The sequence below is a fragment of the Sebastes umbrosus genome, chromosome 12 (genome assembly GCF_015220745.1).
Source record: "Sebastes umbrosus isolate fSebUmb1 chromosome 12, fSebUmb1.pri, whole genome shotgun sequence".
NCBI classification, from domain to species: domain Eukaryota; kingdom Metazoa; phylum Chordata; class Actinopteri; order Perciformes; family Sebastidae; genus Sebastes; species Sebastes umbrosus.
In genome coordinates, this window is record NC_051280.1 from 18,477,184 (window position 1) to 18,504,575 (window position 27,392).

The 27,392-nt window shown below is 40.8% G+C and overlaps 1 protein-coding gene and 1 long non-coding RNA gene across 3 annotated transcripts in view; one reads left to right on the plus strand and one right to left on the minus strand.

The window, feature by feature from the left end:
- The window catches only part of tnr (tenascin R (restrictin, janusin)), a 200,185-nt gene that overhangs the window by 151,737 nt on the left and 21,056 nt on the right, over positions 1-27,392 (plus strand). For both annotated transcript variants that reach the window (XM_037788155.1, XM_037788154.1), the window contains 7 exons: positions 82-215; positions 402-531; positions 4,043-4,309; positions 7,878-7,997; positions 8,368-8,511; positions 15,613-15,732; positions 18,193-18,336. In XM_037788155.1, coding sequence (XP_037644083.1) covers positions 82-215; positions 402-531; positions 4,043-4,309; positions 7,878-7,997; positions 8,368-8,511; positions 15,613-15,732; positions 18,193-18,336 — 1,059 coding nt within the window. The remainder of the gene's footprint in view (positions 1-81; positions 216-401; positions 532-4,042; positions 4,310-7,877; positions 7,998-8,367; positions 8,512-15,612; positions 15,733-18,192; positions 18,337-27,392) is intronic.
- LOC119499042 lies at positions 8,005-10,004 on the minus strand. The gene is made up of 3 exons (XR_005209236.1): positions 9,640-10,004; positions 8,321-8,503; positions 8,005-8,189 (listed from the first exon to the last, which is right to left on the minus strand). It is a non-coding gene; the product is annotated as an uncharacterized LOC119499042 (long non-coding RNA).

Here is a 27,392-nt window from a genome sequence, read left to right on the forward strand (position 1 = left end):
GTTAATGTGCTCATGCATATTAATGCTGGAAACATTGAAGAGGCTGTGTGCTTTACTAAAATCTTGTTTCCTCTCTATTAGGTCTGGATGTGCCCATGGATCTGACTGTGACGGCTTCTACGGACAACACCATTACTCTGGTGTGGGGCGTGGTCCAGGGCCCCATCGACCATTACAAGGTCACCTACACCTCCTCCTCTGGCGTCAGTACAGAGGTAAAGAACTGGACAGCTTGACATTGAATAAACAATAGATACAATTTAGCACATATAAACTGTTTATACTGTACACAGACGCGCCTACACGCATCCGTATAAGAACCAACAAGGTTGTGACCTTTTATTATGAAGGAGTCTCAAAGAAATCCCGTCGAATTTATGCTTAACTGTGTCCTTTTCCAGCTGACGGTGCCTAAAGAAGTAACCAGCACCACTCTGGTCGACCTTGAGCCTGGGACTGAGTACACTATCACTGTGGCTGCAAGAAGAGGAAGACAGCAGAGCACTGCAGCTACCATAGACGCATTCACAGGTAGAGAGAATATATGGTGTTATATACTTAAACAGGTGAACAAGTGTTATTTTTTGTACAGCTTTATTGCCTCCCTTGTTTTTTGCTAGAGTTTAATATAAACTTTTATCAAGGTTGCATCAGTTAAATCCATTCAATTATCAGACGGAGCTAAGATAAATCCACTCTGGAGTGTTTTCTCGGCTCAGATAAAGACATGAAAGATCAGCCTATTACTGCACAAAGCTAGACAACAGTTTTAACAACAGCGGCGCTTAATGAAGTAGAACAGTGAATATAATGAACCAAAGTGTGGCAGCAGGTAAGGTGAGTCACACTAAAAGAAAATGGAGGACCTTAAAAAGACTTTGAAGAAGCAATTAGCGGAAGTAAATTATTCACGTTAGCTAATGAGCGTGTTACAAGTGTTCCCTAATTGCACCCCTGTTTTGCATCCGAATGTATTTGTGTCTCTGTTTGTTCTGATTTCTTTTTCAACACCACATTCTCTCAGTTTTTTGCCCCCGTGCTCGTTACTGCTCTTCCTCATTGTCAGCTCGATGCTTCTTCAATCACAACAACCTCGCGTGTTTCTGTCCAACTATATGTGGAATTGTTTGCCCATCCACACGCCGCCGTTGTTATTTTTACAGAAAGCTTGATGTGATTTCCAGTTGCACAAAGGATGGTGTCAGATTGATGGGCATGCGCTTACCTGCTGTCAGATTTGTCATTCTCCTCTTCACCTCTCTCGTCATCATCATCATCATCTCTTCGCGTCTTCACCGTGACCGCCGTGGCAGTTGTCACCATCATCGTTGTCATCATCGCCTTCCTCATCTTTTTGTTATCTGTGGCTTTTTTAAGTAACGCCACTCCAACCATCTGGAGAGTTGAGATGAGAGGATGATAAAGAGACAGATGAAGAGAATCAGAGGAAAAGTAATTAATTACCTGTCATCTACTCATCCACTGTTCACTGTTCACCATATTGGCAACATCTGTCTGCCTGCGCTTAGGTGAACTCATCACAAAGGGAAAAAAAATATGGTAAAGGTTGATCTTGAACTTAAATCAATATATATCCCAGACTGCATTTGGAGCGCTATTTGTCCTTCAGTTTGTCTCTTTGTCTCTGAATAGGAACTCTACTACTTCCTGTAAGTAGTTATCTGCAAACTTCTCGTTATTTATTTCTCATTGCAGCCATGTTTTTACACTCTATCACTCAGAAAGCAAGAGAGGATTACTTTCTAACAGTATGTATTAATTTTAGGGCTGTCAATCGATTAAAATATTTAATTGCAATTAAGTACTGCATTTAGCATAAAAAATATGCTCTAATCATAACATGACAAACTAAATCCCAACAGGCAACAACAGCTATCAGTGTGTCAGTGTGCTGACTTGACTATGACTTGCCCAAAACTGCATGTGATTATCATAAAGTGGGCATGTCTGTAAAGGGGAGACTCGTGGGTACCCATAGAACATATTTTCATTCACATATCTTGAGGTCAAAGGTCACTGGTTGGTATCAATAGATTCCCTAGTTTTTCTAGTTTCATATGATGCCAGGATCTTTACCATAAAGCTTTAGTTTAAAAGCTGAGCCTGCTACAACCTCAAAATTGCAAGTTGCGTTAATGCATTAAAGAAATTAGTGGCATTAAAACAAATTTGCGTTAACATGTTAACTTTGACAGCCCTACTTTATTTACATCTAATTTTGATATTTTAATTAATTTGAACTGGATACCGAGTTGGAGGCGGGGCCTCGTTCATTCCTATGAAAGTTCCTCAGTGGCACTCGAAGCCAAACGAATTTGACTGCTGGGTCTAAACACACCCGGATCTTCTGGCCATCTTCCGCGGCCATTGGGCCCATAGAGCAAGCGCAGTAGCGTTTCCTTTAACCCCGCCTCCCAGCTCTCTGCCTCGGCTCGCTCACATGAACGGCAGTTCATTATAAACTGGATTCGGCTATTAGTGCATTTTACAACTTTAAGGACCTAATGATTTAAATATGGGCTTTTCAAGTGTTCGTACTGGGAGGTTTATTTACCTAAAAAAAAAAAATATCCACTGATTAACAGACGTCTCTTTCCCAATGTAAGTCTATGGGAAAAAGTATTTTTTGGGATCACGTGACGGACACGGAAGTTGTAATTCCAGAGTTTAGCCACTACAAACATTGTCTTCAAAGAACGGCACTCTTCCTGGGGGCTTGTTCTTGCCTAGTAAATGCCCTTTTTAAACTCTGTGAACCCAATTTGTAATGCAGTTTTCTGTTATAATATAAGTTTGAAGCCCAACTCGAGAAAACCACAATTACACCATCAGGTTTTTTTTTAGAAATTCCTACAGAGCTGCAGAAGACATTATAGAACTTTTTTTCACAGGCAGAGTCACACTTCTCATCATTAGTATTATGACCTTTATCTGTACAAGTGCTTTAACATCTTCTGTGATTTGTCTGTGTCTGTGATGTGAAATCCAAAAGTATCATTAAGACCTACAGAAAGTGACTCATCACACATCACGTACATTTCTTCCGTATGGTCATTGTCGCTGCATTTTACTGGCTTTTTCATCATTACTAACTCTACAAAAGACTTGTCCCTGTCATCTTGATCAACGGCATCTTCATCATAGCCACCACCAGCATGGCCATCACATTATACTGACACTCTTCTTCTGCAATGTTTAATCCAGGATTAAAGCAAAGCCACGAGGAGATTTTGAACCATGTTTGGATGAGTGTGTCCTTGTGTTATTGGTATCACGTCGTCTCCTGGCTTCCACACAAGGACACACATGCACAACGCCACTATGCGGGTTTATATGATACAAATTTTCTGCTGACTGCACAGGGCGGTAATGCGTGTCGACAGTTGGTGAAGGAAATGTGCCATAAAAGTAAGCAATTCACCAATAATGTAAACAACGCAGGCTTCAAATGATGATTGATTACAAAGAAAACAGTTTAATCTGGATGAATCAGAAAAGGAGAAGTCAATGTTACTGCATCTTCCCTGCTATTTATACATCCACACATGGCTAATTAAATTCAAATCCTGTTGCATTTGTTGCTGTGTCAGCTGCTACGCCGCCTCGTATTCATTACATCATCTCCTGTCCAGGTCATACATTTTGACAACAGCATCTGCTATCATCATCATCATTTCTCCATCTTCTTGTTACGAACAATCCCATCACATCTTCATCTTTACGGCGGATAACCTCATTAGCTTTTCTTTTTTAAGACCAATTAAATCATCACTTCCTTGTGGTCTTCTCTGACTCTCACCTGCCCCATCAAGACTACACCCAAGGCTAATTTTCTCAACTGTATTAAAAACCATCCATTACACCATCCAGGACTGCTTCCATCCATCACTGAATTTCTTCCCTGCCATCTCCATAACGATGACAGCTGTTTTTCTTTTTTTCATCGCTTTCCTGCTTGTGGTCGGCTTTGTACCTGTCCTTGAAAACTCTCCGGTGACATTTAAACCCTCCATTCCACCAGGAATCAGGCCCGTAACCCACCTCTACTTGTCAGAGGTGACTTCAGACTCGGTGTCGGTGGCGTGGAGCGCCCCAGCACCGCCTGCTGACCTCTTCATCCTGAGCTACAGCTCTGCAGATGGGACCGACACCTCTAAGGTGACGCTGGACGGCTCCAAGACGAGGTCACTGGTCCAGGGGCTGCTGCCTTCCACTCCGTACACCGTCAGTCTAATCACAATACAGGGGGACGTTACCTCTGAGCCCATTACAGCATCACTCACTACAGGTGAGCTGCTTGATGTCATGGAAAAGTGCTATCAAAGGAACTCAGGGATGACACACATGAGGATAGATAAACATGAGCAGCATAGCAAAGGTTTATGGCTTTCTATAGGAGATCTGTATAAGTAGTTATGCAGCCTTGCAACATAATGTTTGTCAATGCATGCATGGATTTTTCTGTACCCATGAACTTAACATGAGATCACTTTTAAAGAGGACCTATTATGTTCATTTTCAGGTGCATACTTGTATTTTGGGTTTCTACTAGAACATGTCTACATGCTTTAATGTTCAAAAAATGCTTTATTTTTCTCATACCGGCTGTGCTGCAGCACCTCTTTTCACCCACTGTTTGAAACGCTCTGTTTGAGCTCCGTCTGCTATGACTGGTCAGCTGGACCACTCTGTTGTGTTTGATCAACCGAACCAAACTCTTCACATTTCGCTCCAGCTTTGCTCTGACTAGCTTTGTTTGAGGATGTGCCAAACTAGCCGCTGGGCAAAATGTGTTACTTGGTGACATCATCATGTTACAGAAGAAAAGGCGGGACAGCGAGGTGCTTCAGGCAGTTCAGGAGCAGTGTTTCTGTGGGGGAGAGTAACTCCCTTTGGTGTGGACTATAGGCTTTGTAACTTTGCAGACCTTTTACATGCACAAAAAGCTATATTACACACTAAAAGAAAGGGAAAAGCATAATAGGTCCTCTTTAAGGCTGCAACTAATGATTATTACATCAATTATTCTGCAGATGGATTAATTGCTTGGTCTATAAAATGTCAAACGTTTCATGATACACCGGTTACGATACAATATATTGCGATATATTGCCATACTGAAAGCAAGGCGAATATATTGCAATTTTTTAAATCTAATTTTACTGTCGTATAAAGAACACCGCTGTATGCATAAAATCTGAGTAAAAAAGTTACTTTTTTATGCAATCAGAACAGTGGGATCTGTATTTAACACAGTCCCTGTAACATTAAACATCATAACACTACTTTGAGAGGACGCATCTCTTTCCCAATGAAAAAGAATATTGACTGAGTTAATCTTTGTATGTCAAATATTAAATTAAAAATCAATACAGTGTTTTTGAGAATCACTACAGTATCACAAAACATAATATAGCGATACTTGATATTTTCTATATTTTCTTACACCCCTAGTTGTAATCATGTTGTTCACATTTATGAATCAGTTGCACTTCTGTTTTTAAGTGTTTGGTGAGATAGGAGGAACTGGAGTGTCCTTGAATCCCATTTAGGATTAAGGAAAACAGAAAAAAAACAGAGTTTGGGAACAGGAAAGAAAGCGAAGAAAAGTGGATAAACACTGAAGCATGTTGTGTGAGGTAAAGTAAGAGGAAAAATCTGTGCAAGAAATGGCAATACAAAGTGATTTTAAATTAAATATGTATTTGCAAAATTGCTGTTTTAAGCATTGCATTTGCACAGAACCACAGCAGAATGAGTTTTGTAATTAGAGATTTGCCTCGGAGGGTTTTCCTTTCTATTTCTTTGCCAGGCTTACAGACACAGCACCAAAAATACAAGCTTGTTTTATTCCCCTGTGATATCAGATGGCTGAGGTTTTCCACATAGAACAAAAAATGAGTCAATAGCCAGTGTGTATAATGATCCAGTGTTATTCCATAAACTCTTTTGGAAACATGACATTGGGTAGTATTTTAGAATTTCTCTAATGCAGGACAGAGAGAAGAAGAATGAGAGAGGGGGAGGAAAGGTGCAATGTGTGGGCTGAGCTCACATTGTTACTGTAAAATATAGTCTGCTCATGCTTTGTACTGTTTTCTGTCTATCCATTCAAATAGATTTTTTTCCCTTTATGTTATGCCCTCTCTCTTATTCACAGTTTCCCTATCATTTCTCTCTATGTCTTTTGATTAAAGTGTTTTTTATCCGACTGCGCCGCAGTGATCCTTCACACCTCTCTCTCTCTTTGTTAAGATATTATACGGTATTACCGTGTCATTTTTGCTAATTGGCTTTTTGTCACAAGGAGCTCTCAGAAACATTTCTTTTGATTATGAGTGTGCTATTCACATCTCGGAAGGGAATGAATGAGAAGAGGGTCAGTGGAATAACCTGCCTGAGAAAGAGACAATGGGCGAAATTAGGACAAAAGGAAAATCATCAAAAGAGAAAGAAGACAAATAGAGGAAAGACAAAAAGTCAGCATTGAACAATAGAGATATTAACTTTGCATCAGTGCCAGAGACACCTGCATGCTGTCATCTGATTACTGTGCCAGTTTCAACATAATACCCTGGCAGCTTCAAGCTCACTCTCTCTCTTCACATTCACCCACACATGATGATGATAAGCAGATTTCGAGGATGAAATTGGATGGGGATTTTGAGACAGATGTACAGTATTTCTTGCACCTGTCTTTAGACTGTGGACTGTGCTTTGATCTCGCATGTTCGAATGAGAGACTGCACTCTGGCTTTCCTTGTATAATTAGCTTTTAGCGTTACATTTCCAGCATTTGAAATGTTCTGCTCTTCCATATTTTAACCAGATACAGTAAGTGGTTTGTTATTTACCCGACTTTGATAGTCACTCTGCCACTACGATCGGTTCAAACGGTGCTTTAATGTTACTCAGCCTGAGGGCCACATTCATTTATTAGCTTACACGGTGCAAATTGAATTGTGATCTAGCAGGAGGATCAGGTCAATAGCAGTAAATATCTCTGACACAGAACCATTCTGCAACTGATCCCATTCAGACCCTCTCAGGAAGCTTCATGAGAAAATACAATTTTTCAGCCGCTCTTCTTGCCAAAGCGAACGCAATTAGTAAGATATGCATGCATGAATAATCACAACATGTATAAATGCTTCTACTGTATGTCACACAAGTTGGATTTAAATGAGATCAGGGCCAGGGGTTATAAATCGCCCCCTCTGCTTGTGATAATAGCCATTATTCTTTTCAAAGGAGTGGAGCAGTTGGTTTACAAGCGCTGCCCGAGAGATGGAAGTGATCTCTTAATCTCCCCCCCCCCTCTCTCTAACTTTCTTTATCCCTCTATTTTTTTTCTCTAGCAGCTAAGGACCTGTCGTCACTTTAATTGTTTGCTCACATTGTTTTCGCCATAACCTTTTCCGCGGCAGCTCGATAGTCTCAGGAGACACATAAAACAAATTGTCAGCAGGGGGGTAAATCTCCTCTGAGTAAGCCCTGCTCAGTCTCAATGCTAATGCCGTCCATTGTGTTCTCTTACCAGCTAGATTTCTCCTGGAATATCTTTTGATTTGGTTATTTATTTCTTTTTTTTTTTACAAATGCTTATGCTTCAACAGGCCAAGGACAGGTCTATTTATGTAAATGTAATGAAGAGGAGATTAAAAATGCACAAAGCAAGGATTACGGAAATACTTGGGTTTTCAAGGGCACTGCATCTTTTGGATTTTTTTTTGTAAATTCCTGAACTTGCTTCGTAATGCGCTCCTATCGTACCTCTGGGATCAGAATAAATTCTCCCATGTTATCCATTGTGGACCATTTTGATTCATTGCTAACACACATCATCTCCCTTCCAGGCATGGACCCACCAAAAGAGGTGATGGTGTCAGATGTTACTGAAGACTCAGTGACTATCTCTTGGATCAAACCACTGGCTCCATTTGAATACTATAAGCTGTCCTACCAATCAGCCAGAGGTAGCATATTCCTTACATCCTGTAACGCCTGTCTTCATCGCTTTATAATAACATGGTTTTCTATATATCAGCATGCGCGCCGGCACGCTGCGTTTTCATGTTACAGTTAAATGAACACGGCATTTGTTGTAGCAGGTCTCTCTGATGTAAGATATCTTGTAGCGAGGAACCCTGTTACACACACTGCTGTACCTAATTAATTGATAACATTTTATCAGTGAAATTTTAATTGAATTTTTAATTAAAATTCTGTATTGTTTAAATATTTACTCCGTGATGCAAAACGCACACCAGTTGGCTAAGCAGCACTGTAAACCCTGTACCTGAAGAAAGATCAGAGTGACGGCAGCAGTTGTGATGTCTCCTGCAGGTCGAGTGGACAGCGTGGTGATTGACAGCGATGTTACCAACTACACCTTGTCCAGCCTGTTTCCTGCTACAGAATACGAGATCAGCATCAACGCTGTCAGAGGGAGTCAGGAGAGCAAAGTGGTCAGCACCTCTGTCTTCACAGGTAGGAGTTAGAACAGAAGAGAATAGAACAGCCATGAAACCTGACAAACCTGCCTGCTTTAGCCTGATAATGAGACGTAATTGCTATTTTGATTTCTCGATGGAAAGGTGGGGAGGTTATTTTTTTTTGTCCCATTCTGCTGACATCATTTTCAGTCAACATGAAAGCTTCAGATGCACTTAACTTTTTGATTTTCACAAAGATGGAAGAGGTGCTAATTTAAATAAAAGAGTAACTCTGGTATTTTTCAAGCTGGCACCTATTTTCCCATATGTTTGTTTGTGTCTCAGCGACAACAATTTCTGAATTTGTTCCAGTATTGAGGGAGAGCGCTGTAGACAGCAGCCGCTCAGAGGCTGCAATATAGTGCCATTGGGGCAAGAAGGCACCGTCATTTACGTCCACTAAAAGTGTTTTTGGCATGACGGACTCTGATCATTATTATAAGTGTCTGACATTATGGAAAGAGTCTCGCTCAAGGAGAAGTCTCGTTGTGACATCTGGCGAGATGACGTGTTGCCGGAAGACAACGGTGGAATAGTGAAATACATCTGTGGTGGGAACCACAGAGTTTGTTGTGTTGGAGTACAGAAAGCGTAGTTTAGTGTTATCTAAAAGATTTTCAATGTCACGGCTGAATATTTTGATGATTTCCACAATGTGGATGAGGTCTTTGAATTCGATGGCTACACGTATTTGTTAAAGCCAGAATATACGGATATTCAGATATCACAACAAGACTTCTCCTTGAGTGAGACTTGGACACAATAACAAACGGACTGGATCAAGCGAAAGGTAAGAAAAACATTTTATATCTCTGTAGAGTCCTTCACAATGTTGTCAGACACTTATAATAACAATTTGAGCCTGTCAGTGGCGAATATAAGCACTTTCAGTGGACGTTAGGTTATATTGATGTTGCTCACTTGCCCTTGAAGCTCGTTTCATAGCTGCTGGTTACAGCGTTCTTCCTCAATACTGGACCAATTTAAAAAATAGTCCCCATTAGTCACTTAAACACAAACACATGGGAAAATAGGGTCCAGGTTGAAAAATACCAAAGTTAATGGTTAATATATCTGTATGTCGACTAACAACAACCCATGCAGCTGTGTTCATGTCACTCACACTTTTGGCCATGAATGAATGAATTGCTGAACAAATCAGAGATGTGGTTGGCAATTTTTGAGGTCAGGACCAGGCCACCTCAGTGCTGGGACAGAAAAACAAGATCCTGTCTCGGCTCTCTCCTTGGGCCCTTTGTCAGTAACACAGCGATGGAGGAGGTAGCCGGTTAGAGGAGAACATGCTTTGATTAGAAATGTTGTATTTTGCAGCAGGTTGTTTGGGGAGGCTGCCTACTTCTCGGGGTTTCTTGGTTTAATTGCTTGTTAAAATCATGTCCACTGTAGACAGAGAGGTGTTTCTGTTACTTAGCTGACCCTTGTTGATATAAATGGGATGGACAAAATAAGATAATAAGACAATACAACATCATCATAAACTACATCCTCCATAAGGGCCATAAAGTTGAATCGACACATCACTAAGGCCCTGATCAGACAGAGTGCGTTTTGCAGTTTGTTTTTTAATTGTTGCTAAGCAGCCACCAAATGAGTTCTAATGTTAGCTTAACACAAACCATGAACTGTACTTACCCGAAATCTCAGGTACCGCACTAGTTTTCTGTTCAGATCATCCAACAAAAGAAAGAACGCTAATTACATCGGGTGCTTTTCCGCTCTGAGTTTGAATGTTTTTCACCTCGAGGCATTCAGGGCTCTCCTGTAAAAAACACAAGACGCGTAGAGCGGAAAAACGTGAGGTGCCCAGCAACAGTTTTAGAAAAGAAAACTGACCAATATAACCTTCGCAAAGGTCCAACTTATTGCAGGACTGTTGCATTAGACTGCTTTAGTTTTGGCAAGGTGTACCTAATGAACCGGCAACTGGTGTGTATATTTCCCGGCTAAACGCTGTGATCTTCTTTCGATGTGCTTTCGTAATGTTCTGCTCTCGTACAGTAGGAAATCCATTTGCATTAAAACCTCATTCCTCAATCCCTTCGTCTACAGCTGTTTGATAAACGTCACGCTGTGAGAGGGAGCGCCACAGGGATGTAATATTTGCCGTGTAAACTGAATGAAGAATTCCTCTTTTTCTCTGCTAAACTCTCAAACCAATTGTTCTTCCCACAACAATAACAGCTGCGCGTTGGGAGTTACTGTATGTGCTAAAAAGAGCAACTCACACAGATACAGACGTCAGAGGAAATCTAAGGGTACAGCTGACATTGCAGGAGGTGCAGTCTTTGCTGCTGCAATAGATGAAACTGTCCACTCCATGACCCAGTAATTGGTAACCTACTCCCAACTCCATCTCTCTCTCTGCTTCCCTCCCTTTCCTATCTCTTTATACTTTTTCCTCACCTCTATCCTTCTGTGTTATTACGCCTCTCTCTTTCTTTCCTCTGTCCTCCATCTTTCTGTCTCCTCTTTCCATTTCCTCTCTGCTTCATCCCTTCCCTTCTTTAATCTTCTCTTTCGGTGTCTCCCTCCTGCTATTTCTTCCAAATGCGTCCTTATAGGTAAGAACTCTAAAGCTCTCTCGCTTTCAGACTCTTAACTTAGCAGCTAACCTCACTTGCACAGCGCATGCTTGTACATATGGGACAGCATTCTTCCACGAACCTAAGATTAACACACTCTCCCGGTGCTGTGTGCATAATCTTCAGTGTGCGAGAGAGAAAGCTAAGGAGAGCCCAGGATAGAGGGAAGAGGAGAGCAGGAGGTGTGTTTGCATGCCAATGAGACCTGATTCACTGGGAATCCAGTGAGAAAAAAAAAGAAGCAAAAGAGTCTCTTTCTCTCCCTTTCTCATGTGTCTTGCTCTTCCCCTCCAATTCTTTATCGCCAGCCTCCTTTTTAACAATCCCAGTGTACTCACAATGAGCAGAGCCGTTGGGGCTGTAATAGCCTGAAAAGAACATAACTCCAAAGTCAAGCTTGTTAGAAATGGTAAATAACATTTTCCTCACATCGCACAATGCCCAACCAGGGACTTTTTAATGCCGCTTTCAACAACAATACATAAACAGGGGATTTGGAAGAGTAATCCTGCATTGCCTGGCCAAGTATGTAATGACTTGAATAACGCTGCTACTGCTACTTACTTCACTCCCATAATCAATTATTGTCAGAGGGGATGAAAAAGCATGGGGCCATATTTCACCTGGCTAAGAAAGCAGGTACCTCTAATCTAAGATGAATTTTGGAGGGTTGACACTAAATGGACTATGTGAAGATGGAGGGCTAATAACGCTGCTCATTAGCAAAGTGTCAGGACCCCTAGTAAATTATTACTTGTCCCAAAACTTAAGTTCGGAGACAGACCATTAAAGTCCCTGCTTGTCTCATTCTTTCTACCTAATGACCATTTACTTAATGAATCTTTTCAGGTTCAGGTGCTAATGACCACCAATAACACCAATAATCATTACCTACTGATTGGGTGCAATGATTGGTCATGTCTCATTTTTCAAGTAAACGTGTTTTGCCTACACATTCAGTACAGTCACAATCTAAAATCAGCATGGGAAAGTTCAGGACAGTTCCCACACAGCATAAAAGCAGCAGGTATACTGTTTGCATGGCTGTGGCTGCCCCGTATGAGTATTAGTATTGTGCCACAGACACATCCAGTGTAGCTATGGGGCAAATGGGGAGAATGCACTCACACTGATAACCTGCTTTTTTTTTTGTACAGTGATGCAGCGCAGCTTCCCCAGTAATGAGAGGGGATGCAGAGATAGACTGGGGAGTAAAATGGCCCAATGTGTCTCACTAACTGTACTGTCCGCTGCAGTGTGGTCTACATAATGGACACAGCACACAGCAGACTGACCTCATGGTCAAGCGTCACAGCTGAGGTGTTCCTTGTACAAATAACTCAGTTTGAAACATTTTCCTGAAGTTTTTCTGACGTTTGATTCAGACATTTAATTGTACACCAATTGACTGTTATTTTATGTCGAACTTAATACATAAAGTACAATCTTCTCCAATTTTCTCCCACAAAATCAAGGTCAGAATCAACTAGGGATGGGCGGATCGATACTGTGGTATCCATACATCGATACTCACAAGCTACTCATTTGGTATCGATTCCTTTTAAATAATATAAATAATAAAATGAACAAAACGTGGCTGCATCACTTCCAAACATTTGCAATATAGCCTAATGTCTGTGCCAAAACCGACTGTAGCTGGCCCGTGTCACATGACTGTGGAAACCTATGTGAGATCAAAGTGACTTCAAAACAAATTCTGATTAACAGTGGTACAGTTAAATACTGGTGTAGCAAAGGGGTGTACTTGATCACTCTATTTTTGATCCATATGATTTAATGATTACTCAAAAAGTCTCTTTTATTGAGAGCAATCAAACACAAAACAAAGTTATATGTGTAAATATATATGTCCCTAATCCCTAAACCTAAAATATTGTGTCTAATATCCAGTCTCATGCCACTTAAATATGAATTAATAGCATTCACCTGGTGTACAGTACACTGCAATTAGCTTAGAAGCACAATAGAACAATGAATTCATTGTTTCCTCATGTTGATCGTTACAGCTTTTATAACAATGAAGGATCATACCACTGTTTGTACGTTTTTTATTGTGTTATTGACGTCTGGTTTGTGTGTTACTATATTGTTTTTACTGGAAGAGACCTTCCAAATTCACATGATCATTATCTCAATGTCCTGACTTTCCTGTATTCCTGGATAGGTTTTGGCAATATAGCATGTACAGTAAGTGGCAACTGGCACTCAGGGTTTAATTGAGCTTCCCATCAGCTTGTGACTGCACCACAGCCCCATCCTATAGTCCCAGAGCAGTGTTTTGTTTCTTTTCCAAACCTTTTCTCTTGTCCTGAATCTTAAGCACCGGGGCTTGACTTTCAGCTACAGATACGAGTGCGGGCGTAATGTAGTTGGCTCAATGTGCGAGTCACCGGTGCAATCAGGAGATGGAGAGCGATGATTGGATTATCACTGGGACTGATGAAGGTGGATGACCTGTTTATTTTTTTCTTAATTGGCCATCTCTACTTCATCTTCATCACCAATCTAATTGACTTGGCAAGCCTCCATTAAATTCACTTAAACCTTCTTGCAATTAAAGTAATGATTTTAATCAGGTTTGTCCATCTATCGTGGAGATAAGAAAGACTTCGTTGTGCTAATGAGCACGGTTCTTTTTTTATGCGGATGAGGGCAGGGCAATATTAATTACCTCATCTGGGCAGAGCTTTGGAGCACATGCGGTGTTCTGTGTTCTCCCGCCACGCTCTCTACCGCGCTGAAATAACACGCCTGAGGAGAAATTGGGGTTGAAACACTGAGGTTAAAGGTATAATTAAATTCAAACTCAATTTTGGCATGTCCAGCAGTCTGAGAATGAAATTAGGAAGAGGGTGGGGAAACAGTGGGCTCAGGAGAATATCTGAAACTTTCTACAGCCTTTCTGACTGCATAATTTCTCTTTGATGTGTGTTTGAATTGAGGAAACAGTGATCAAAATGGCAAAGAGAGTCATTATTAATCAGTGTGAATGCAAAGCTCTTCTGTGTCTGGGCTTCTATAATTACAACTAAGATGTGGATTGAAGAATGGTTTTCCATTTCAAATTGTACTCCATTCAAAATTGGTGTAATTGATATGTTATGTCTGTGTGCAATTGTACCACACTGTGTACAAAACGATAACCTCTTTGCATATGAAAGCAACTATGACACAGCTCCATAGTTTGTGTACAAATGAATGGTAGATACCTGGGAAATGACAGAAAAAGTTCAGACAAATTGTGTTTTTTCCTGGAACTTTTTTTTGTGTTTGCTTTTGTGGGAACTAATTGAATGAGAAATCCTGCAGCACCAAGTTGCTAAGGGCAGGTTAAGAGCTCTGTAATGAACTTATAGTAGTAGTGAACTATGTTCACTGTAGTGAACTTTACCCACTTTTATTATTAGTACTAGTAAACCTGAAGTAATTAGTTGATCAATCAATTAGTCCATCACCACAAAATTAACTATTTTGATATTTGATATATCGTTTCACACATTTTCAAGCAAAAATGCCACACCTTCTGTAGTTCCAGCCTCTAAAGTTTGAAAATTTTAAGACTTTAAATTTTAAATTTTCTGTCATTTTATAAAAAAAAACATTAATAGTATTTTTTACTAATGTATAGCCAACATGTTGACTCAGGGCGCTTTCACAAGCCAACATTTAGTCCATTTTAATGGAACACTGGTGCGGTTTGTTTGGGAAGTTGTGAACACAGTAATCGTACTCGTACTCGGTGCGGACCAAAACAACCGGTTCAAGGCCGCTTGCGAGAGGTGGTCAGGGACCGTTTCCGAGTGAACCAAAACGCAGGCTGCCTGCGCGAGCATTTGTTGAGATGGACACAAGTAAATGACAGGTTTACATGAGTGGGAGAAGACTGACCTGGACTTCTGCAGAAGTCTGATGTTTGCTTGACATCTGGGCCGAAGAGAACATACAGAATATGATAAATAAAGTCCATAAAATAGTGACATTTATAATACAGTAGATCAGTGCCAAGTCGAAATGAAAAAACTTTGACAGCAATATATCAAAGTCTGCAATTTCCTGCATAGAAGTGGCAGCTCTTGAGACGAAAAAGATGAATTTGCTCCTTCGAACACGACCCTCAGTAACTTAATATTATTTTTTTTTTATTTGGTCCATTTCAATTTGTGCACTGTGAAACCGAACCAGACTAAATAGAAAACAAACCAAAAGTCTGAATTTCAGTCTTGATTCAGACTAGTCAAACGGACTATGGCTTGTAAAAGCACCTTTACCTAATGTATAATCAACCTGTTGACTTAGTACACTGTATGTCCTGCAGTATGTGGGTCTTTGTAGTTGATCCATCGCTGTCATATTAGACGAGTGTCACTGAACGCTTCTCAGAAATGTCCTTAAAACTGATGGAAAGAGCCTGTTATTGATGCTGTTTTTGTCAACACATTGTGCTCATATTTCTGCTGTGTTTGTAATCCTAGCCATGGACATGCCATCCGAGTTGACAGCTCTCAACATCACTCCACAAGGAGCCCTGCTGAGGTGGAACCCACCTGTTTCCATTGTCGACAACTACGTGCTGACCCTCACACACAACAAGGGTGAGTTACCCAAACATTTATTCATTTAGAGGCATTTGCTGTTTATCAGACAATGAATGAACTTGATTGGTTAACCACCACCAACGGACAAGAATTAGACCAATTAAAGCATTTGGATAAAATCATCAACAACACCCTTTTCTTTTTTTGATGCCTCGATTTCTGGGATGCCAAATGACTGCACAACTAGTGAAAAATTCTGTTTATAATCTCCCCGTCTCACATCACCACTATAGCGGTGCTGCTTACATTGGCTACCACTTAATTTAACAGGACTGTCAATCACATTTTTACACGTCAGCCTTTTTTATTGATGCTGCCGTCTGTATGTGTCATGTTTGTGTTTCATGAAGCAGTTTGTAACCTTGGTTATGGCAGGCACTGTAAAAGTAAATATTTACTTATAGACTTGTTTTTGAGTGCAGCTCTCTGCGCATGATGATTGAATTCTTATTGAGTCATAGCACTGACTGCAGTAAGATCATCCTGCAGAGTCGGAGCATAATGAGCAGATTTGTTGTAGGTCATTCAGGTGCACCGTTTGGTTATGTGTCGGGTACCATCAAGGTTTCACCAATAACAAGTGAGATCAGCGATCCTACGAGGCAATGTGGATCCGTTTGTCTTGCTTTCAGAGCGGTTCATTATGCTCAGTTGAACTACTAAGCCTTGACACAAACATTGCAGTTTTTACACGGCATATGTTTCTGATGCAACCCATGCATTCACGGTCTGAGAGCCACATCCAGATAGCCATATTGCTCGGCCCCTCAGAGTCAGTTTATAATTTGCTCCCTGAACCATGTGGACGACTGCCAAGTTACAGTCGGCAGGCCAGCCACACAGATAAGGCTACTTCACATACACAGCGAGAGCGATGAAATATGAAAGGGTATAAGTTTCAAAGGAATTATATTTTTAAACTAACATCACCCCGCGTTGTTAGTCATTAGCCTTTGCAAAGATCGTTTTTAAACTCAGCAGTCAAATGTTTAACGACACTTGAACTCAACTATTATTTTCTCTCCTGACTTTTATAAACCGGCTGGAGAAAAAGTTATGGTGAAGCATATTTTTCATTTGCACATGACCCCACTGACTAAGCCATGCCTGGAGTTATCCAGAGGAATCAGTATCACTCAGCTCTCGGAGTCAATGTGTACGTTACACCCTGACTGACTGGACTGCAGCCAGATCAGATACACAGACGGTATCTATATGCTGAACACATATTGGGAAAGCAGCCCCAGCCAGAGTTCAGAGAAGTAAAGTTGTGGACAAATTCCCTTGAGTGTCAGTGTATTAAATCAAGGTCAATAAATCTCATATTTCATCAAGTCCTGCGTTACAAAATAGATTTTTATTGGCAACCAGGAACACCCACGTAAAAAATCCAGACTATCATTGTGTCAGTCAGTCAAACTTCATATAAAATAGATTAATAGTGTTGCACGGACATAATATGGTTTGTTCACCAGCATCACTGTCACTGTGACGTTTACACATGTCACTTACTGACAGGTCAGACAATCCTGTGTAAGAGGAATATTGGCCAATCGATTCAGCTCTCATCATTAATCTATAAATTACAACTCCACTGACACCACAGCAGCTACATTAAATTACATTTCTAGTCAGTTTAAAGTCTTGCCTGTGTTACACAGTTCATTTCTTAATCAGCAATTTTTCACAGTCAATTCAGAGACTGAAGATGCAGTTTGGTAACTGAATGGTAATGTATTCGTATTCACCCCCTTTAATTTGGTTAATCGGATATATTAAGTCATGAAAATACCTTAAATTGATTCTTGGAATATGCAATAAGATAATATCAGTGATGAATTATTTTTTTCTCAGTCTTGCATTTCATGTAAGTACATTACAGAGTATTCAGACATATTTTAGAGCAAAAGACATTTATAGTGTGCCTCATTTTGGCAGAGTAAGTTTTAAAGGTTTATTCCACCCAAATACTATTTTCTGTCCAAGCACTTATACTTTTAAAGGTTTATTCCAGCCAAATACTATTTTCTGTCTAACGAGTTAATTAATTTAAACTTCTATCTTTGACAGTATTACAGTTTAGCTTCCTGCTTTTTTAGAAATGTATTTCAGCTCTTAGCTTTTTTGGAGTAATGCAGTTTTCAATTCTGCCAGTTCCACAATTCAGTTTTTGAGGAGTGCAGTGCATTTGCATTTTAAGATGCAATTAATTTCAGCTCTCAGCGTTCACACACATTTTCTACAGGAAATGCATTTCCTAGTTAGTGCAGAAATTCTTTGAATTGAAAGAGGACCCCAAAGGTGGCCAAACAGTGCTGGCTTTGAGATTCAGACCAGACATTTTTTCCCCCATGCTTAGGAGCTTTTTTCAAAGAGTTTTAAGTTATTGTAGTCTATTCAGACAAAACTGAGAACAGAAGATGTATTGTAAACATATAAACCTTGTGTGTTTTCCAGTGACTGCTGATACTTTCCTTGTGGATGGCAACAAGCAGGAGCACCAGCTGTCCAACCTTAAGCCAAGCACCACCTACTCCGTAGCCCTCTACGCCAGCAAAGGACCCCTCACCAGCGGCACCGTCATCACCAACCTCCAAACACGTATGTGCTCATTTTATTCAGCTGGTCTCCGCACAGTGGGCGGCGCGTGATTCACTGGTGGTTAGCGCTGTCGTCTTCCCAGCAGGACGCTCCTCCAGGCCCCGGCTGGAGACTTTGTGTGGAATTTAAATGTTCTTGCTGTGCTCGCGTGGGTTTCTTCCGGGTGCTCTGTTTCATTCACGCCAAAAAAATATGTTAATTAGGAATTCTCCTGCAACGGCTACACACTGCTTCTAGAGTAGTTAGGATCAGTCAAATGCAGCAGATGCATTTCTCTCAGGGGGTTAATGAAGTGCAATACAAACAACAGAACTATGTCAGACAAAGAAAAAATATAACCAGTGTTTATGTACTATACCAGTTAATCACCACCACGACTACCCTAGAAAAGTAGCAATTAAAACTGATGTGCTGCAGAATAACAATTAATAATAACCTTCTTCCCTGTGGTGATTTGGTTTAGTTTGTGTCTGCAGCTATAATAAAACCTAAATTAACTGAAACAGTCAGTGCACGGTTGTCGACGTGGTAATTAATTCCCCTACACATACCAACAAATCATTTCTCCAGTAATACAATACCTGTGCCGTGACAATATCACAATAGAAATTAAGTTACTATTTCTGTTGATTAAATCACCTTCATTTTGAAATTCCCTAACAGTAGCTTCAGAGGTGCGGGTGTTTATCTGAGAGCGCCGCTGCTCATTCCAGACGATGGGTCTAATTGTTACTGTTTGAGACTATATGCACTCGTTGTCTGCATGCTTTACTGGATGGCGATGTTTGGGGTGTTTCCCATCTTTGATACCACAGGTTTGCGACATAATCAACAGTATATTGTACATACATGTACATGGTTTTGTGTCCAACTTTACAGTAAGTAGCTTGTTGCCTGTTTGAGAATGTTTCATCCACTTCACAAGGCTTCACGTATTCACACTACCCATATCTTGTTACCACGTTTATCCACATTAGCTTTTTATGTTTAAGGTTGTTGTAACTGTTGGGCTGTCACTGTGCCAACATGGTAAAGTCTCCCGTCTAACTATCCAACTTGATACCACAACATGTGGTTTATTCTGCTAACTCAACCAGCCTTGTTGGGAAGAAGGCATAAAAGATATGTGGCTTAGAAATAGTGTCATATCTGTGGTGTAATTGGTTGTTGAACAATGTAATTCATCAAGTTTATTGAAGTTTGTAATGTTCTTATCAAGGAAATTGATCGGCATCAGTGTGTTTATGACGTTTATATTACCCAGCCCTAGATGGATGTTTGCATCAGAAAAGATACAAGAACAAAATTCAAAAGGAGTTAAAGTATTTTTTATTATTCTGGGTCGTTTTACAGTACGACTTAAGTAGATTTGAGCTTTTCGTACACAGTGTGCTCTTAGAAGTCTTTGGTACTTTATCTCTGTGTAACAGAAATTGCAGAGTCGCATATGTCACACGGGTCAAGTCAGTCTGGACTTTTGCCTGCTTCACCTCCAGGTGACCCACCTCTCCAATTATATTCACCTTTATCCGCTGCTCCATCGAGAGCAAAGTTAGGGGTGAAGGAATTGTTCCAGTTTAGCTGAGTTGCAGCTCTGTAAACTTTGTTTTTTTGCAGAGAAAAAAAAAAGAAAAAAACTTTTCAGTCAGCAGAGGAGTTCATATCCCCCAAGGAGTACCAGAGCTACCTGTCCTGCACTGCAGCAGAGACGAACGGCTCGAAACAGAAACAAACTCAGACAACATATGAGAGCAGGGCTGCAGAGACTTCAAAACATAAATGGGACTGAGGGAAGTTGGGTGTACCAACAACCATGTCAATGCTGTACATGCATATAGTAACTCATACATAAACAAATGTTCTTGACAGTTTAAGGTGAGTCTAATTTGGAAACAGATGCTTTGCCTAGTACGTCATGTACCTCAGCTTCTCCAGAGAACAAAAACAACACACACTTCTACCCCGGTTAGACTCTCGCATATAAAAGAATTTCGAAAAATTGCTGTGATGTAGGAAGCACCATGGAGCGAGCACAGAGGACAAGGATTTTGTTTTGTTTTGAATATACCACGTCTTATTGAGTCAGGCAAACGGTTGGGTGCTTGACTTTGTTGCTCTCCAACCCCGAGTGAAATAGACTAAATTTATTCCTGCCACTTCATTTTGGAGGAAATGTGATTAGGTAGAAAAGACACAAGTAGATCAAATTCTTCCACACAAGAGGAGGAACATCTGCAGGAGCTCGATGTAGGGCCGTGTATTAGTAAGAATCTGGCTATACGATATGTATAATGATACAGGAGTTACGATTCAATACTTTGTGATTTTGTGATATATTCTGATACGGTAAGCAAGGCGATATAAGTAAATAAATTGACTTTTTAATGCAATTAGAACAGTGGGATCTGCATTTGCAGTCCCTGTAACATCCAACATCATAGCACTACTTTGAGAGAGCACATACAATGAAAGGGTTCATCTCTTTGCAAATGAAATAAAGTGTTGACTGAGTTAATCTTTGCATGTAAACTATTAATTAAAAATCAATATAGTGTTTTTGAGAATCGATGCAGTATCACAAGACATGACATCGCGATACTCAATATTTTCAATATTTTCTTACACCCTCAGCTCGACATTTGATTTCAGAATCAAACCAAAATTATCACAATATATCCTGCAGTCACAGAACGAACGTTAAATGTAAAATGTTTTATACATACTGACATAGCAGAACATGCAATACATTTTTCAATCAACACTGGTATTTACAGTATTTTTATTTTCAACTATATATTTTGATGTTGTCCTCGAATAAGGCCTTCAAGAAGGATAACATTCATAATTTATAATTCAATTCAATATTGCTCTTTTATGTCATTTCACTAAAGACCTAAAATTCAATAAAGGAACAATGAGGGATAATCCCCAAGCTTAATCAAGCGCTCCTCTTAGGCAAATATCAAATATATATTAACACTGTTTGTATTAAAAGTATCAGCCTTCTAGTTCACATTCATGTTTAAAGGAACAGAGAACAGACATCTGTGTGCTGCTATATGTGCACACACTAACACACACACCAATAGAGTCGTCCCCCATATGTAGGAATGATGATGACATGTCTCACCAGGGGGCGCCTTAGTCAACTCCATCTTCACAGGGAACTTCTAGTGTTGTTAATTCAACTTCCTAATTGAAATCTTAAAACCTGTTTTCGGTTTCGCTCACACAGCTTGTTTTCTCAGGCTGTTCCGCTCCAGTGGAAAATGTCACATTGTGATCGGGCTGGGAGAGAAGATGAGACCATTGATTGGTTTGGTCAACAAGCCCAGTTACGGCTCTGTCATCGTCTCCCCATGTCTGCTTGTCTGCTTCCATCGGCCTCTCACTCTTTGAGTCTCAGTATTGTCTACTGAGCCACAGAGTTAAGAATTACTGGCTTGGACGGCCTTTAAAGGGAAAAGAGAGCAGCCAGTGACAGTGGCTGAAAAAAGTGTTTCCATCCTGACTGATAGTTAAAGGGGACATATCATCAAAAAGTGCTTGTGCGCATACCTTTGGATATCTGGAGTGACTACCAACCCACAAACTGTGAAATAGGACGACCCGGCCCGTTTTTCGTGAGCTGTGTAGATGAGAAAACATGTGATTCAACATGCCATTCAGATTTGGCTCCCTTTCCTATGTCACAAGCAGGCTCATTAGAATATATCACCCCCCATCTGAGTATCTCCATCCCTGGCTTGAGAACTACTTTTGCTAAAGGTGGACCATATTTTTCCATTGCGCGTATTACTCCTTTTCATGGAGCACAGGCCGTTGACCACAGTTCGCCAGAGTCTCCTGTCCTGGGCTTTCCTTTCCAGCTGTTTCCAGTCCACTGTGCGTGATGTCAGTCTCCAGGTCCCTCCGCCAGGTGTTCTTGGGTCGACCTCTCTTTCTTGTGCCTTGGGGGTTCCATCTAAGGGCCTGCCTGGTGATGCTAGCATTGGGTTGAGTGTGAGGCCGATCCATCCTCATTACCTGCCCTCGACCTCCTCTTCCACAGGTTGTTGGCCTGTTCTCTGCAAGAGATTGTTGTTGCTGATGGTATCTGGCCAGCGGATGCTCAAGATCTGCCTCAGGCAGTTGTTGCTGAATGTTTTGTACTTTAGTCATTGTTGTCTTGGTTGTCCTTCATGTATACATAGAATAGTATACAATGTTAGAGCTGAAGCATCTGAGCTTTGTGCGCTGGCTGATTTCTTTGGAGCTCCAAATGTTCTTCAGCTGAATGAATGAAGCCCTTCCCTGCCGATTGTGCGTCTAACGTCTGCATCCGTGCCGCCCTGCTAGTCAATGACACTGAGTGAAGGCTTCTACTTCCTCAAGTGCTGTTCCCTCAAGGATCACTGCGTCCTCATGGCTTGTGTTGACCTTGAGAACTTTAGTATTCCCTTTATGGATGTTGAGGCCTACTTGTGATGAGGTGTCTGCCAGTACTCCTGTCTTCTCCTGCATCTGTTGTCGAGTGTGAAATAGCAAAGCGAGTTCATCAGCGTAGGTCATATTCAGACAGACATGATGAGGAAATGTGATTTTTGAACATTCAAGCATGTAAACATGTTCTTGTAGAAAAACAAATATCAAGTATGAACCTGAAAATGAACATCTATCTATTCATTTATAGAGCACATAAAATAGCAAGTGCTTTGCAGATAAATTTTGAATATAATTACATATTAAGATTTAAAGCAATCATATAGTCGTATTAATAATAAAGGGGTCTCAAACACAGTAGTAAAAGACACACAAGGATTTGTCTTATAGCGGAATATACATGGTCGTATACAAAGATCATACACGTTCTGTGGTTTGCATAGAGAATGCTTTAAAAAATCTAGCTCATGACGGGAGACTTTGGCCAATCACAGGTCATTTCAGAGAGAGAGCGTGTTCCTATTGGCTGTTCATTCAACGGAGGCAGCTGTCAATCACTCGCAAACTCCGATCAAACGGTCAAACTAAGCAGCGCTTATCAAATATGAAATAATATTCTGTTACTGTAATGCCTATTTCTCGCCTCAAATGTTTTCAGAAACATCTTGTAGTGTGCTGTTTAGCTGTACAATGAGTTGGCTCCGGCTGGTGGGCTTAAGAAATCAATAATAATACATAGCAACGGTCTGCTATAAAGAAATAACAGACCGTAGAACGCCGTGATTGACCAATCAGAATCGAGTATTCAACAAAGCCGTGTAATAATTATTGATATCAACAATTCAATTCTCACTAGGGGCAATGTTCATTGTAGATATATACAATTGTTTGTACATTACAGATATCATAAATGGTTTCCAGATATCTAAAGTTAAATTCTGACAAGTTAAAATTAAATTATTCATATTTGTCGGCTTGGAATTGTAAATAATAAGAGTGTGACTTCAGATATTTGAAATACAACTGTAACTAGCAAAAATGATATACTCGTAGTAAGCACTAGTGATTTAATGTTAAAAGGGCTTGCCATATGCTTGCTATCAGGATGGTCTCTCCACATGTGCGCTGCACAAAGAGAGAGGAGAGAGGAAAAAGCAATGAGTCTGGCTCATATCAAAATGTGGCCACGACTGCCTCAGCCATTCAGGTTTGTTTTTTTAGGGTGGAGTTTCTTTGTAGATTCCCAAGCCTCTTAACCACAGCTGAGAGTTGTTTTGTTGTCTGGCCTCCATGCCTCAAGAGTTCAACAACAGTAAGACAGCTCGGCTCCCCATCGGCTGATATTTAAGCTATAAGGCTGGAAAATAAGGGATTTTGCTGCGGGTGTCTCAATAAGCCTGAAGGCTGCAGCACCGGGACTTTTTCCCCTCAGATGTGTCTGAGCCCACTAGCTGAGGAGTGCTTGGCAAGTTTTTGAAGCAGCAGAGATCCTTGCTGCGGGCGGCTTCACTGAGCTCTGGCTGATAGTTGTACACCAAGTACTGAGAGTGTTGCAGTTACAGAGACATTATCTTGATTCTTCAGGAAAATGAGACATTTTTGACAGTTTAATGTACTTTCAAGAACTTGCCTAATTATTTTACGGTAAAATGCTTTGCAATTGTTCTACTATATTTAAAATGTTCACTATACTCTATTGAACTTAGTATTTATAGTATAAAGTATATAGAATTGTGTCATTTTCTACCAAAGCTGTACATTTTTTTTTATCAGAAGTAAAACAATATTTTGACATGAGCCATGGTGTTAAAGAGGTGTGATTTCCTCTCAGTCTAATCATAAGAATTTATTATTATAGATATTGTTGGTATCTTGGCTAAATACAGTAGGGTCGTCCTTTGGATTAAACTCTCAGTCAGTCAAAAAAACAAGCAAACATGGGCATTAAATGTGAATTATCTGATATGGCATTCATCGTAAGACATTCCAGAGTTGATCTTGTGGAGAATGGATCAAGCAAAAATATTTGTGAGATGACGTTGAATTCAGCATCTAAATGTTCCTAATTCTAGATGTGTGTGTGTTAATCTAAAAGTCTAAAAATGTAGCACACTAACCAGATAATAATAGCTTGTCAATTAATGTCAATCAATCAATGTAACCTGTAATTTAAAAGTGGATTTAGAAGTTTTGGTTGTAAACAGTATAAAAGAAAAGAAGAATTATTGAGTTGTGCTGAAAGCCAGAAGCTTACTGTCTTCATATAATATTTAAACAGCAGGTTCAGAAAAGTCACTTTACTAAAATACGGTAATAAGAAATGGACCAATCCTTACCTAGCAGCGGTAGTGATGTTGCTGAGGGATGCCAGGGGTGGAGGCAACATCTGGATCAGGCATCTTCGCTTCATCAACCCCCCATGTGGTGAGAGAGTAGCAGGAAAGAATTCAGAAAAGGACACACAGGAGTGAAGGGGGTTAGACATACTGTAGATAGGCGCAGGAAATGTTATGACATTGAGGCGTGGTCTAACCATGAATGAAAAAATTTACTACTTTAGGTCAGTTGAAAAAAATTCAACAAAGTTCTTGTCTGAACCTCGTGAGGTGAAGTGCTCTCCAATGCAGAACTGTATGCAGAAGTTTAAAGGTGATAAATTTGAAATTCAGAGTATATTGTCTCAACACGGCTTTCTATATGGCGACAGCTGTGCCGGCGGCTCACAGCTAACAGTGCTAACAACAGCAACAGTGCTGACAGAGCTAACAGTGTGGTGTGTGGCTGTGTGTCTGGCCTCTCCGGTCCAGCTTTTGCTGCGGGGCCGCAGGGGGTCTACCTGGCGCTGCTCCGCCGTGCACACCGGCTGTGACCGCTCCGTCCTCCTCGCGGTGATCGCCTCATTAACATTATGTTTCCCTTATTGCATTGGGTTTAAATCGGAAATATTACCAAATAACAAGTTTGCTTTTCTCATTTAGCTGAGACACAGTATGGAGCAGATACATTCACTTTCAGTTTGAAGCGTCCGTCGTCCGACTATCTATTGATAACACGCCGCTGATACGCCAAAATGAATTAAATGGGTTTTATTTCTATAAAAAAAGCAAAATGACGGTGGGTACGTAATGTAATCGGTGTGTGCCTGACCACCGTATAACACCGGAAACACAGACTACAGCGACAAGCCCAAGTGTTATTAATTGAAACCGGTTAGAACTTTTGAGACATGTTTCAACTTCCTCTGTTAACGCTGTGTGGGCCACAGTATTGTTTTCACACTAAAAGGGGGCGTGGTGATGAGAGCTACTCTGGATTGGATGACGTATTGCCGGTCTGATGTATAACAAAAGTTGTTTGCTGCTATATTAATGCTCTGGATATCGTATAGAGAACTTTTAAAGCTACGTAATCATCATTAATGGTAGTTTGTCTGGCTCCTTTTGGCTCTTTGGTATTGTCCATGATGCTAATGACTATGGCTCTTGACTGTTCCTAAAGATAATAACAAGGTGTAACATCATAATACCATCTGTGAGATTCGTCTTTCAGGCAGAATCATTCACTTGCAAATCGGCATATGTGAGATGTGAAAAGAATAACTTCCTCTCTCTTGTCTTCCTACCACAAATTACTGCCGCCCATGCTGCCCCTTCCCATCTGCTTCTCTGTGTGTATTATTTTTTTTTCCCTTTTGTATTGTTTACGCTGCGTGTTAACGAGACATTAGATGAAGCCAAACCCATTCATCTCAATCCCATTGTTCAAACCTCAGCATCTGAAGATGGAGCTTGAGAGCTGCCAGGAACTCAGACGACACCTGCTCACCTGCTTGGGCACACTCCATGCAAAGGTTTAATTGGAGGGAGAGCGTGAGAGAGAACAGGACAAGGAGACAGATTTAATTGGTGAAAGACAGAATAATGACAGGCAAAATGAGGGTGGTTGCAGGCCGTCCGTATCTACGAAACGCCCCTCCCGCCCTCTTCCCTCTCTCATCCATCCCCCCCCGTGCACATAATGCAGCAACAGTGTTCATCAAGGGGAGGACAAGAACAAAAAGATAAACTCCGTTCACTCTCTGGCACGTTGAGTTAGAATGGCAGCCTGTCAGATAAGCAGGGAAAGGAGGAGGTGGACAAAGGATGGGTAGGCAAGAGGAGCAGAGAGAGAGAGAAACACAAGCACAAATGGAGATAAGGAGGCGAGTGAATGAGAGGAAGACCCCTGCTTGATGTGGGAATAAGGGGGAACAGACAAAAGAGGAGGAGGAGGAAAAGCAGAAATGGGATTCAGACGGGGTCAATAAAGACGTGAAGGTGCAGGAGAGGAGGAGATTGGCACGTCATCGCAAGCTTTAGCACAATCTGCAATGTGTGGCGTTCACCTCAAAGCGCACTACTCAGCCTCTCGCTCTTAGAAACTCTTTGTTCCCTCATTTTCCCTCCTGCTCTCTCTCTATCTGTCCTTCTTTCTAAATCCCCCCCTGTCACACAATGTGGATCTGCCTATCACTGTCTCCAAGAGAAGGCACCCCGCCTCTTTCAGGAGGTTATCAAGGCGGGAACATGCTGTTAATTACCGAGCTGTCATTGATCTTTCCATATGTGCACACAGACAAGGATTTAAACGAGACG